This window comes from Octopus bimaculoides, chromosome 28, assembly GCF_001194135.2.
Source record: "Octopus bimaculoides isolate UCB-OBI-ISO-001 chromosome 28, ASM119413v2, whole genome shotgun sequence".
Taxonomy (NCBI): domain Eukaryota; kingdom Metazoa; phylum Mollusca; class Cephalopoda; order Octopoda; family Octopodidae; genus Octopus; species Octopus bimaculoides.
The window spans coordinates 12,673,794-12,687,634 of NC_069008.1; the positions used below are offsets into that span (position 1 = coordinate 12,673,794).

The 13,841-nt window shown below is 35.5% G+C and overlaps 2 protein-coding genes across 4 annotated transcripts in view; both read left to right on the plus strand.

Moving 5' to 3' along the window:
• Nucleotides 1-984: 984 nt before the first annotated feature.
• Nucleotides 985-6,165, plus strand: LOC106881502 (zinc finger protein 239). Its single transcript, XM_014931912.1, has 2 exons — nt 985-1,072; nt 3,711-6,165. The coding sequence occupies exon 2, from the start codon at nt 4,067-4,069 to the stop codon at nt 5,087-5,089; it is 1,023 nt and encodes a 340-aa protein (XP_014787398.1). The 5' UTR covers nt 985-1,072; nt 3,711-4,066; the 3' UTR covers nt 5,090-6,165.
• A 5,435-nt stretch (nt 6,166-11,600) lies between these two features.
• The window catches only part of LOC106881503 (zinc finger protein 665), a 6,759-nt gene continuing 4,518 nt past the window's right edge, over nt 11,601-13,841 (plus strand). For 2 of the 3 annotated variants that reach the window (XM_052977590.1, XM_014931913.2), the window contains exon 1: nt 11,601-11,917. The gene's annotated coding sequence lies outside the window, so the exon portion shown is untranslated. Of the gene's footprint in view, nt 11,918-11,940; nt 13,449-13,841 lie in introns of those variants that run through there. The other variant, XM_014931914.2, reaches the window with a different exon arrangement.

Genomic DNA, 13,841 nt, shown 5'->3' on the forward strand with positions numbered 1-13,841 from the left:
GAACAGTTCAATTTCTTCTGGTAGATTAAAGAAACCCTTCTACACGGCACCTCAGCCCAACCACCTTACCTTGGTGTGATAAGGCAAGCCATAGGTAATGCATCCAGCACACACTGTAAAGTGGTTGGTATTAAGAAGGGCATCCAGCTGTAGAAACTAGGCGAAATCAGACTGGAACCTGGTGCTGCCCTTCAGCTTTGATCAAAGTGTCCAACCCATGCCAGCATGGCAAACAGATGATGTTAAAGGATGATAATAGAATCCAAATTCAATTCAATTGTTCTTAGCACTTTGTCAAAGAGCATTGCTCTTTTGCCTGGTGCCTCGCAGAAGAAACAAATCTCTTGCATGTCACCAAGGGACTATACAACAGTGACATCGCAATTCATTTCTACCGCTGAGTGAACCTGAAACGAAGTGTCTTGCTCAAGAACACAGCGCAAAAACCCGGTCGGGTAGTCGAACTCACATCTGTAAGTCCAACGCTCTAACCACAGACCCGTGCGCCTTTACACTAAATGTAGCGAAGGTTACATACTTAATATTAGTTATATTAAACAATCAGTCAACGAAAACAGTTATTACTTTCCCACTGCTGGCCAAAATACTTGCTTGTATTTCTCCATAAAATTACTGTTTGTGCTTCCCATGTCTCAATATTTACTGCGGTTAATCTATATATTTCATAGACTCATTCAAATGGAACTAAAATTTCCAGTACGACTTGAAACGAAACGATTCACCTAGAAAAAGAAATTAAAGAAATAAATATTTTCGGAAATTACTGAATAAATTCTTTCATTTTTTTTTCATCTACTTTTATCGAAAGATAGCACCAGAACATTTACAGTGACTGTTTTAAAATTTTAAATAAAGTATTTAGAAATAATACTGATATTTTTTATCTAGGCGCATGTTAACAGAAACTAATTACGTTTCACCGTTTATATTTCCGAGTCTAGTTTTATAATTTCTTTTGTCAAAGTTTACTTGGGGCTTTGGCGCCAAGAAGGAAGTATTTGGTGTTATTAAAGATATTTCACTATAAATACAGATTTATGTAGCATAACAGGTAAGATATAATAATACAGATATATTAGTTAAGTGGTTGGACATGGGTAATGTAAAACCTTTTGATGTTGCTAGTCAGACATTGATATTCTAGTCTCTACATATTATGGTTTAAAGATTATTCCACCGATCATAGTTATATTTACATTTTTTTCTTAAAGATATTTTCGTGTTTAATAATGCTTATCACATAGCATATGGAATGTCAAAGATCTTTGTGTGATGGGAAGACCGTTTTGGGTGACACCTTGTCTGGATTAAGAAATCGGAAGAGATAAATATTCAGTATATTGGGCCATTGAGGGTGGCTAGCTGGCAGAATCGTTAGCACGCCGGGCGAAATGCTAAGAGGCATTTCGTCTGCTGTTACGTCCAAATTCCGCCGAGGTCCACATTGCCTTTCATCCTTTCGGGATCGATTAAATAAGTACCCGTTACGCACTGGTGTCGATGTAATCGACTTAATCCCTTTGTTCTTGTTTAGCCCCCTGTGTGCAATAAAGAAATATATTGGACCATTCCACAGTATTTCGTTCTACCGCAATAGGTTTCAGGGGTCCACAGTTTTTTAATATTCTCCCAATGAGCCTGAGGAACCTACACAAAGTAGATGTAGATGTTTTCAAATCAAAACTGGATCTCTTCCTATCGAGAGTCCCAGATGAACCTACCACACTGCTGGAAGCGCAAATGAGGGTAGCGGCATTAGCCTCCCTTATTCACCAAATTCCACATATCAGAGGAGGCTCTCAATAATAACAGTGTAGCAAAACGGTGGTGCCCCAGCATGGCCACAGCTTTGAGCTGAAACTGATAAAAAAATAAACAGTTATTTGGAAAAAATTTCTTATTAATTTTGGTTAATGTCTACTTGAGTAGCCAGTCACCAAAAAAAAAAAACTAGTGCAACGGGTGTGAAAAAAAATGTGTATGAGACGAATGTGAAAACAAAAATGCGCGCAAACCAACCGGGGGGTGAGGAGAGAACTTTCAGAAAATTCACAAGATGCGAGATTTTCCCTCATAACTTTTAGGAAAATGGGTTCTTTTTTAAAAGGAAATTTTATGTAAATGCCTTTCAAACGGCATACATTATGATTATAAAGAAATTTGTTGGGAAAATCTTTTCCGATGGGGTGGGGAGAGGACTTTCGGAAAATTCACAAGGTCCGATTTTTCCCCCCATAACTTTGAGGAAAATAGATATCTTTTAATGAAATTTAATATAAATCCCTTTCAAAAGGCATACATTATGGTTATAAAGAAATTTGTGGGGAAAATTTTTTTCCAAGGGTTTAAACAATAGCTTCTTGTACAGAAAGAAATAAGAGGTGATCCTATCAAACTTGAAGAGTATAAGAAAAAAGATAGGGAAAGGAAGTGAAGGAAATATGCAGAGAAAAAAAGCAACCATGTCTGACAGAAAGAGAAGCACTGAGAGAAAAAGAATGAAAGAAGAGTCCAAGCTGAAAAGAAAAGGAAGCAGTAAGAAACACTTTGTCATCAAGACTTGAGCAAACTAAATCAACCCAAACAGCAGTTCCTGTAGAGCCAGGCTCTCCCAACGGTATCACAGTGCTTGTGGAGCAGTACTATGCTGTCAACTATCTTCGCCAGTTCTACATTGGCAGGGCCCTACAACATGTCTCTGGTAGAATGATTAAGTTCAAGTTTCTTTATAGATCTGTTCCTGATATCAACAGCTTTATCTGGCCCAGAAAGGATGATATTAACACTTGTCATACAAATAATGTGTTCTGTGGTCCTGGGCCCTTTACAGTTGTTGAGCTGGAAAACATCAAGAAAGCATTTGCTCTTCTCGCAAAAAGCCACTGTAAAAGTATTTTTTGAGCTGGAGAACACAGGTCTCTCTTCTTTATCAAAAAGGCCTTTGTGTTGAGTGTGTCTTTTAAGGATATTTTAAAATATTCTGGCTTAAAAATCATGATGAGTGATTTTTGTTAACTGGATACAATTATATATTTATTATATATAATTATTCATAATCTTTATATTTAATAGCTAACATCATCACTTAATGTCTACTTTGCCATGCTTGTGAGGGTCCAGACAGACTTTGTTGAGGTAGAGTTCCTACAGCTGGATGCCCTTCCTGTTGACAACCTCCACCTGTTTCCATGCAAAGTAATAGTTCCATTGGCCAAACATAGTTTTCACAGAAGACTATACATCACTTATTTAATGATGATGCTTATTTACAACCATCACATGATGTCAAGACAAGGATACACACACATATACATCTATAGATAGATAACTATACATTTGACAGGTTTCCGCACAGATACCATCTAACAAGTCCACTCCTGAGGCTTTTGTTGACTCAGGGCTGTAGTAGAGGACTCTTGTCCAAGGTGCCACACATTAGAATTGAACCTGAGACAACATGGCTAGGAACAGGCTTCTTAACCACCCAACCATACTTGTACTCTCCATATATTTATTTATTATTTATCTACACTGTTATAATACACATCTTCAAAAGAGAGGAATGCATTTCAGTTGTTCAAGTAAATGTTTGTTTCTTCAGCTCATTACTCAAAGAAATTCACTAAAATCTTGACTTTGTATTTTAAGTATCCCCTATATCTTATACTGTTTTTTCTCTACTATTTCAGAATGACATTGGCATCACTGAATTGTGTATATCCGATACATCATCAATATTTATTATCATTTAAAGACTGAAAGTGAATCTTATACAGAATAGATATAACTTTCCTTATAGAAATCTGTGGCAAATTACTGGCAAATATTTTTTGTTTAACTGAGATTCAAAACAATAATTCTTTTCTTGACTGTCTGGAATATGCACAAGATTATTTTGCATCTGAATTAAACTTGGATGGATTTATAAAGGAGTTTGTAACCCATCTCATATATCAACAAGGATCACAATAGTATAAATATATATTAGCAAGAAAATATATTATTGAAAAGATAAACATCTTGAAATTGTGGTGAGGAAAGAACAATGATGGAAAATGAATTATGTGAAGATAAGTTTAAGTCTAAGTCACAGATTGAAAGTATTGATTTCCCTAGTGACATGAATAAAGAGAAAGGAAAAACATTACTCCACTGTAATATTTGTGGGAAATCATTCTCTAAAAATTGTAACTTAACTAGGCACAGACATATTCACTCAGGAGAGAAACCATATCACTGTGAGATCTGCACTAAATCATTCTCTGTAAGAGGTGCCTTAAATCAGCACAAACGTATTCACACAGGAGATAAACCATATTTTTGTGATATCTGTGGTAAATCTTTTTCTCGAAATATTCGTTTAACTCAGCACAAACGAATTCACACAGGAGAAAAGCCATATTCCTGTGATATCTGTGGTAAGTCATTTCCTCTAAAAGAACATGTGACTAATCATATACGTACTCACACAGGAGAGAAGCCATATCATTGTGATATCTGTGAGAAATCATTCTCTCAACGTGGCGATTTAACCAGACACAAACTTATTCACACAGGAGAAAAACCACATCACTGTGAAATCTGTGGTAAATCATTCTCTCGAAATTCTCACTTAACTCAACACAAACGTGTTCATACAGGAGAGAAGCCATATCAATGTGATATCTGTGGTAAGTCATTCTCTCATGGAAATAATGTAGGTGTACACAAGCGTATTCATACAGGAGAAAAACCGTATCATTGCAATATCTGTGGCAAATCCTTCTCTCAGAATGGGGAATTGACTTCTCACAAACGTATTCATGAAGGGGAGAGACCACATCACTGTGATGCCTGTGGTAATTCGTTCTCTCAAAGAAGCCAATTAACTACACACAAATGTTTTCATAGAAGAGAGAAACCATATCAGTGTGATATCTGTGGCAAATCATTCACTCGAAATGGACACTTAACAAGACACAAGCGAAGTCACACAGGAGAGAAACCTTATCACTGTGATATCTGTGACAAATCATTCTCTGCAAGAGGTAACTTAACTAAACACAATCGTATTCACACAAGAAAGTAACCATGCTGATGTGATATCTGCAGTAAGTCATCTTCTCATGGAACTAACATAGCTGTATACAAGCATATTCCTGCAGGAGAAAACCGTATTATTGCGATATCTATGGTAAATCATCCTCTCAAAATAGTGATTTGATTTCTCACAAACATATTCACTCAGGCAAGAAACCATATCACTGTAATAACTGCAGTAAATCATCCTCTGAAAGAAGTTTCCCAGCTAAACACAAACATATTTATAAAGGAGAGTGTTGAAGGCCATGCTTCCTTTCACAATTCTTTGATGAATTTCAGCGTCTAACAATGATATACAAAACTCTTCATGACTTCTAGCCATGTTCCACTTACACTGATGGTAGGCTTAGCGTAAGCTTCTCAAGGTGCTGGTGTGAACATCACTTAAGTCTTTGTTAGACTAATAGTGAGTCCAAACACATTACAATATCTAGAAAAGAAAAATTGTCCATTGACAGTTGCAAATCTTCTTTGGAATGAGCCATCAAGTCGACATCACCATATTGGAATTCATGCAAAATCTCCCCAAAGAGCTTAGATTCGAATCTCAGTCAACTCTTAGAATCTTAGATGGATACCAATGGTACATTGTTAAAAAGCATAAGCAATATCAAGAACAAAATAGATGGAGAAAAGAGTAGGAGCAAGTATGTCTCCTTGCTTCACATTGTTATCAATTGAGTCTGGATCTGATTGGGTAACATAAACCTTTAGCACACTGATTTGCCCCTAGAATAGTTTCCCTTGTCACTGCCTTATTTTTGAGGGAACTAAAGACATGAGCAACTACTGTTTTAAAATTGTTATAACAATTGTATAACATATTGTGTGTACAGGCTTGATTTTTTTGTATACTAATAAAAGAATGGATGAATATTTTTATGTAAAGCATGAAAGAATAGACAAAAGAGTTGGCCCTCAGAAATGTACCTCCTTTGGGTCAGTACTTTCTTTAAATCAGCCAGCCATGGATGATAGTATCCACCCAGTACATTGTTTTCTATATAACTGTTAGCATAGTCTGTGTCTTCATCATCACCTTGAATAAATCCTTTAAAATCATCATCTGAGTCAGAATCAAACAAGATTTCTTCCAGAAAAACTTCAAATGCAAGAGCAGCCATTTTTGTTCCTTAAAAAATTTTTAAAAAAACTTTGATTGATTTCAAAGCTTGGTTACCTCGTGGTTAGTAGTATATAACAATGAAAAAGTCATCAGAAAACGAAAGTTTAGCCTTGTTCTGAATCAAAAGTAGCTTGTTTACACCTTAAAGTACCGGAAATAAAATTAGCAATCTGTTTATTTTAAGCAGCCTTCTTAAGGCAACAAAATGCACCTGCAGCTACAGGTGACAACAGCGTTGAGCAAGTTAAAATTTAACACAAACCTTATTGAGATGAAGTTTACAGATCATGTTGACAAGCTCCAGTGGGCATCCTAGCATTTCTAAGAATATCCATAAAGCAAGCCTGTTCACTGTGTTAAAGTCCTGTGTGAGGTTAATACAATCATGAAAAAGAGGCAGTGAGTGCTCCGTGTATTTTTCTGGTATTCGATGGCTGAAAAGATGGCGCTTGTGCATTGACCTTCTCAAAAGCCAGATTGATTCTTTGGTACGATGTTTGTTATCCATTTAGGACTATTATATGGTTAATAATTCCATTCACAAAACAAATAAAAACTAACTTGGTTAAATCGCTTTATAAACTATTTTCAAAGCACTTTACTAAAAAAAATAAGTATGACATAATTAACACAAGTAAATTCTGAATTGGATTTATCTGTCTCAACTAATGTTTCTCAGATTATGTTTTCACTTTAATACAGTTAAATTTAGTACTGATACATTACAGGATTGTGCTAATGAACCTAGTGAAGAAAGGGAAACAACCCCCTGTAGTATCCTGTCATCATCATCATCATCATCGTTTAACGTCCACTTTCCATGCTAGCATGGGTTGGACGATTTGACTGAGGACTAGTGAAACCAGATGGCTACACCAGGCTCCAATCTGATTTGGCAGAGTTTCTACAGCTGGATGCCCTTCCTAATGCCAACCACTCAGAGAGTGTAGTGGGTGCTTTTACGTGTCACCCGCATGAAGGCCAGTCAGGCGGTACTGGCAATGGCCACGCTCAAAATGGTGTATTTTATGTGCTACGCACACAAGAGCCAGTCCAGGGGCACTGGCAACGATCTCACTCGAAAATCCTTACACATGTCACGGGCACAAGTGCCAGAAAGGCGACGCTGGGCACAGGTGCCATCCCAATTTCGCTTGCCCCAATAAGTCTTCACAAGCTGAGTTTTGTGTCCAATGAAGGAGACAACGTTGGCATGGGTGCCAGTCGTCGAATTTAGTTCGATTTCAATTTCACTTGTCTCAAAAAGTCTTCGCAAGCGGAGTTTAGTGTCCAATGAAGGAAAGGTACGCATAAGTGGGCTGGCTACACCCCTGGCAGAGGCCTTGCAAATATATAATATTGCAATTTTATAAAGGAAAAAAAAAGTAAAAATATAGGTTGTGGCTGAAAATTTTTAAGATAAATGTTTGTTCAAAAATTGTTGCAAGCAAAAAAAAAATGTATATAGATGTAAAGTGGAATCTGAAGGTATAAATTATTTTTACATAGGTTCTACAGAAAATAACATAAAAATGCAGATTGCAAGCCATGAGAACACATTTAGAAATAAACCATCTAGTGCCTGTCTAAGCAAATTAAGTTAAAAGACAAAAATAACAAGTATAACATAAAGTGGAAATTCATAAGCCTATAAAATTGCAGATAGTCACTGCGATCTTTGTATTGATGGGATTTTCAAAATTTTAACTTCTAAATGTAAACTTCTTAACAGTAAGAGAGAAGCAGTTATCTTGTGTATATGCCTACAAATATGTGTGTAAAAATTAATTAAATAAAAAGTTAAAATTATAAATTGATTATCTAATAGATGGTATTTTTTAAAAATATAATCAAAATAAAATTAAATAAAAGTGAAATAAGGTATAATTTAATTGGTTAATTTTGTAAATATTAATGCATTTCTCTAATATTGTCCTATTTTATTTGTTTTATTATAATAAAACATGTATTCAACTCAAATTTTAATGACATAGAATGCAGCTACCATGATTGACTGTTGACACTAGCAACTATGACTAAGTTATTTTTTTTTAAATAAAGTATGTAAGAAAAACAATAAAATTTATATTTTTTAAAAATGTTTTGAAATTTTGTTCTCTTTGATATTCGGATGCAAGTAATTTTTCAAGATCATTGAAATAAATATATAAGAAATATTTTTGTCATAAAATGAATTGGCTGATACACGTTTCCCCATCACTATCACCAGTGTGTGTATATACATTTATATATATATTTATATAATAATAACAATAATTCTAGGATGGAGTTTATAAATATTTGATACATTGCTACACATGTTTCCACAAATCACATGACTTTAACATCAGAGTCTGTATCCTTGGGATGAATACAGCATAGTCCATATATGGACATGTGGTTGATCATCATCATTGATTCATATCAGGTGATACTGCATTAGTGGGATGTTTATCCCGTCTTGTCAGTATGAAGGCCAATCTAGCTATATTTATTTTACATATATCAGTATAACCATGATGCAGCCCTGAAAACTTGACTCGCTAGTCAGTATCATTAAACGGTGGCCAGTTTAGTAAAATAAGAGCTTTATTTGCATACCCTTAATGTTAACATAAACGAATTTAAAAGATATATTTATATATGCATGAATTTGCAGTTAGTGATTCTGCAAAGAAGGAGGCTTGGAATTGCCACTATGAAAGGCTACTAAATGGGAGAAGGAGAACCTGCCTAATGTGGACCCAACAGAGGGGCCAGCTATCCAAATCAACATTAGCTTAGTGGATAAAGCAATTAAAGGTATGAAGACAAAGAAAGCCTCTGATCTATTGGGAATCACTGTTGAGACGTTTAAAATATCTGGTAGAGTGGGACATGACCGAGTCACATAATTAATCAGGTTGTACATGAGGGAATCATGCCCAACGATTGGTGTAGCAGTATAATAGTCAATTGCTATAAAGGCAAAGGTAATGCCTCAGGAATAATTACAGAGGCATTGAATTGCTGAACCAGATGATGAGTGTTACAAAAAGGGTCATAGCTCAATTTAGAAGAGAGCATAGATGAGATGCAATTTTGATTTGTACCTGGCAGAAACACCGACCAATGCTGATTTCCTGGTGAGGCAACTGCAGAAGTACTTGGCCCAAAATAAGCCTCTGTTTCTGGCTTTGATTGACATGGAAAACACCTTTGATAGGAATCCCCACTCCCTTATCTGGTGGGCAATGTGGAAGCTGGGGATAGATGAGGGCTGTAAATGCCATGTACAGAGATGAGGTCAGTAAGGAGAAAACTGGTAATGATAGTTTGAAGGCTTGTACCACCAAACAGCTAATCGACTCTGGCTACTGGAAGTGAAACTTGGATGATTCTGGAAGGTAGATCTAGAGAGAGTGTGGGCCAAAACTAAACATCCTTCCCCCTCCATTGGTCAGTTGATGCTTAGATTGTTTCACGTGACAGTTAGCTGGTACTGGCAGCTGGAGACTACCGGCAAGTATTTAAAGGAAAATTTGGCAGGGTGGTCGTTGCCCACTGACATTTGTTGATGTTACATTGAAGAAACTAAAGAACAAAAGGCCCCCCAAAAAATGAAAAAAGCACGCTCAACACCAGAGTTGAAGACACCTCCAAAAGGTGGGAGACTACCACATCAAAAATGGTAGAGGAGTAGGGGTGAAAACTGGATGTGGTTCCTCCTGATAATGTCCTTAGCCACTGGATCCTATGAAAGAGTTGTTGAGGTAGTGAATCCACGAAACAGATGGAATTCCTTCTTAACAAGGAATTTAGTGTACAAGTGCTCAAGAACATAGCACACAGCCTAGTCTGGGAATTAAACTCACAATCTCATGATTGTGAGCCTGACATTCTAACCACTGAGCCATGCACCTTCACATTTAAGAAATACTTGAACTTGTAAGAAGTTTGTCATAGAGAAATATTCTTGCAGTAGAAAAAAGTTGTAAATACACCACGGTCAGTTCAAAGAGCCCTCTTCCAGATTCACGTGTGCATACATTTTGGAATGGTTATCTTCTCATCAACATCAGACACTAAAAAGAGAGGCAACTCTAAACTGACAAAGAGACTAAGTTTCTCTAACTGGAATCCAGTCAAAACCTTTTCACTGGTGGCGCTGTTTGGCTGCCCAGTCATAGCAAAATACAGATTAGAAGCACTAAGCAGTAATTGAGATAAATATAAATTGTTAGCATTTTGGTTTTTGCGTCAGAGACAAGTACTGCTGATATCAACTCTATAGAAACCAGTAGGGGAAGTATTTAGATAAGAGCAAACTATTGTCCTTAACATTCATTGCCTTAGGCAGAGTCCCTCATTGTATGAGCTGGTTGACTCAAAGAAAACTAGGGGTACACAAATGGCATGAGAAAGCCACACAAGCTATGTACAAGGGTACTGTCATTAACTTGACTGTTAACTATGCTTCTGTTACATAATTAACCAAGTAAGCAGTGGAGGAGAATGTTAGAAAAGTATAGTTGTTACAATAAAAACTGGTTGGAGAAAGTTCAAACACCTTTTGCTGTTTAGTATTGAGGTAGTTGTCTGCAGTTATCCTCTTTCTCTTTGAAATGTCAAGAGTTGAGAGAGAGAAACTACTAGTGGGGATGAACATCTACAATGTTTCCCTAGAAATTTACAGATATGCAGATCTGTTAATTTATTTCCCATTATAAAACACGATGACTTGGCCAAGACGTCTACACTTGATAGAATGACGGAAGGTACAAATGTATAACGTTTAAATGTAATTCTCTGGTAGATCTGGCCTAACAAAACTGTAGTGTTGGTCACAGAGAAAGGAGACATATTGCAGGTGATAAACGGGGTAGAACTTTACAACTAATTTATACTGCTTTTAAGATGATGGAAGTCATGTTGTTATCATAGCAGCATTAGAAAGTTTGGTATGACGTTTAAATGTAATTCTCCGGTGGATCTAGATTGCCTTGATTAGAATATAAACAATATCTTTTGTGCTTCCCTAGACTGATGAAGATGACCGTAAAGAGGTAGACATTAAAAGTAAGAGTGGGAGATATCCGATTTTCTATTCAATATTTGCAGGGGGTGGGGGAACTACAGCAATGTAGATCTGTGACTAAAATTTTTTCACTCTCAGATGTTACTGATAGTCAAACTTACAGAATTCCATTATTGTTTGTATTTGAAGCAAAACTTTCGCAATTCCGTTACATTTAACAGTAACTGTTTATATATTTGAAATAAATTTTTTTAGAATCCATATTTTGTCTAGCAGCATATAAACAGAAACAAAGTACATTTCGTCGTTTGTGTTTCCGAGTCTATTTTTATAATTTCTGTTGTTAAAGTTTACTTCGTGTGAAATTGCTTCTTCGTGCAGACGGTGTTCCAGCTTTATAGGCAGCTGAATTTAGGAGGGGAACAGAGTCTTGACGATGACCCAGGGTCTGGACGTCCCACAACTACCACCACAGAGGAAAACATTGATCATGTTCACCACTTGCTAATGAATGACAAGCGATTGACTATAGATGAAATAGCCAATGCTGTTAGCATATCCCACAAGTTGAGAATATTCTGCACAATGAACTTGGCATGACGAAGGTTTCTGTTCAGACGTTTGGTGTAATTGAAAATATTTCACTATAAACTATATATGTAGCATAACAGGTAAGATATAATAATACAGTTATTTTAGTAAAGGTAGTTCAGCGTGAGTAATGTAAAACCTTTTGATGTTGTTTGCCTGATATTAATATTAATTCTATTCTCCACTACTTTAACTAAAATCAATTAAACAGATTTAGGCATAACTATGCATGTGTGAAAAGGATATTTTGAAATAAAACGTTCGACAAATACTTTTCAAATTATGTATATTACGATTTTCTCGAATTTGATGTGTGCGCGAAAAATAATGGTAGTGTTAATTCTCATACTTCAAACTGTATGAAGAAACAAAATCGAAGTTTGGGAATTATCCATCCACGCCCCTAAATTTTGTTTTCACATCAAATTCTCACACAATCGTAATCTACACTATTTGAAACAGATTTGTGAAAATTTTAATTTAAAAAAATTATCCAATTTTAACAATTGAATATTTTCTGAGAAAGCAAATCGAAACTCTTCTACACCCTTCCGAAAACATTTCTCACAACAAATTCCAATGGAATCCCAATCACCATCCAAAATATATCCCTGGAAAATCTCTGTGCGTAACAAGTATTTTCAGAAAGTTATGAAGAAGCAAATTCGGTGGGGCACACATCTGTAGGTATGCCCAAATTTAATCAATTAAAAAGATAAATCAACGATCTAATTCTAGACACTCTCTAAACTACGATCTATGATTTTATAGGAACGTATTGTGAAGTTTCTGCTTATGAACATGTAATAATAGATTGATTGATAAACACATCCATACCATCACTTTGAAAATAAATTTAATATTTATTTACTTGGATATTTACCGAAAAGGTGTCACCCAAACCCCTTTTCTCTAATCACACAGATATTTGACTTTCCGTATGCTAAACTTGTGAGAGTAAAAGTTATTAAGTTTGAAAATATCGTTAAGAAAAATAAATCAAAACTATGATCGATAGAATAAGCTTGTTGGTTTTATTTTGTTATTAAATGATTTCAGACCACAATATGGCGGAAAATAGAATTAATATGAATGTTTCACTTGGAACATCAAACGGTTTGAATAATCAATGTTCACCATATCTTTTATTTGAGTTATTGAACTGTGACCATGCTGGGGCACCACATCCAAGAGTTTTAGTCAAATCACCCTCAGTATGTAAGTTTTTTTTGTACATCTGGTACTTATTCTAATGATAACTTATGCTGAACTTTTAAGTTACAGGGACGTAAACAGTCTAACACTGGTTTTCAACTGAGTAAGTGGGGTATAAACACAAAGACACCCTCCCCTACACTTGTATGTGTATCTATCTATCTATCTATCTATCTATAGGCATTGGTTAGCTTGTCTATTGTAGGAGACACTTTGCCAAGGTGCCATGCTGTGGGACTGAACTTGAAACGACATGGTTGCAAGGCAAGCCTGTTAACCACACAGCCATGTCTGTTGCTGTAATTTACTTTACATCAAATGTAATGGTCAACTCTGGATTTTCAAATATAACACATCAACATTTCAGTTTAGACGTATTATCCTGTACATAAAAGGGTAAGGAAACATCATTTTCCAATGTTAAATATTTCCACTTCTATATAATTGCTGTATCTTTGAGAGGCTCACATAATTCTATTATCCAAAGGACATTATTTATGTTTTTGACAATTAACTGTTTTCAGTGCTTGATAAATAATATGGCATCAATGATCTCTAATCTAATAGATTAGTATTTTCAAAGGTTTTGTCAACTTCATTTGGTGATAAACAACCTGTCTATATTGTAAGGTTTGGTTTGTCTAAGGTGTTACCAATTTTGTTACATGGTAAATGCCTTCTCTTTGCTCTAAGATTTGTGTTTTCAAAGGTTATCAATATACTCAGTAAATCTATATATATATATATGTATATATATATATATATATATATATATATATATATATATAT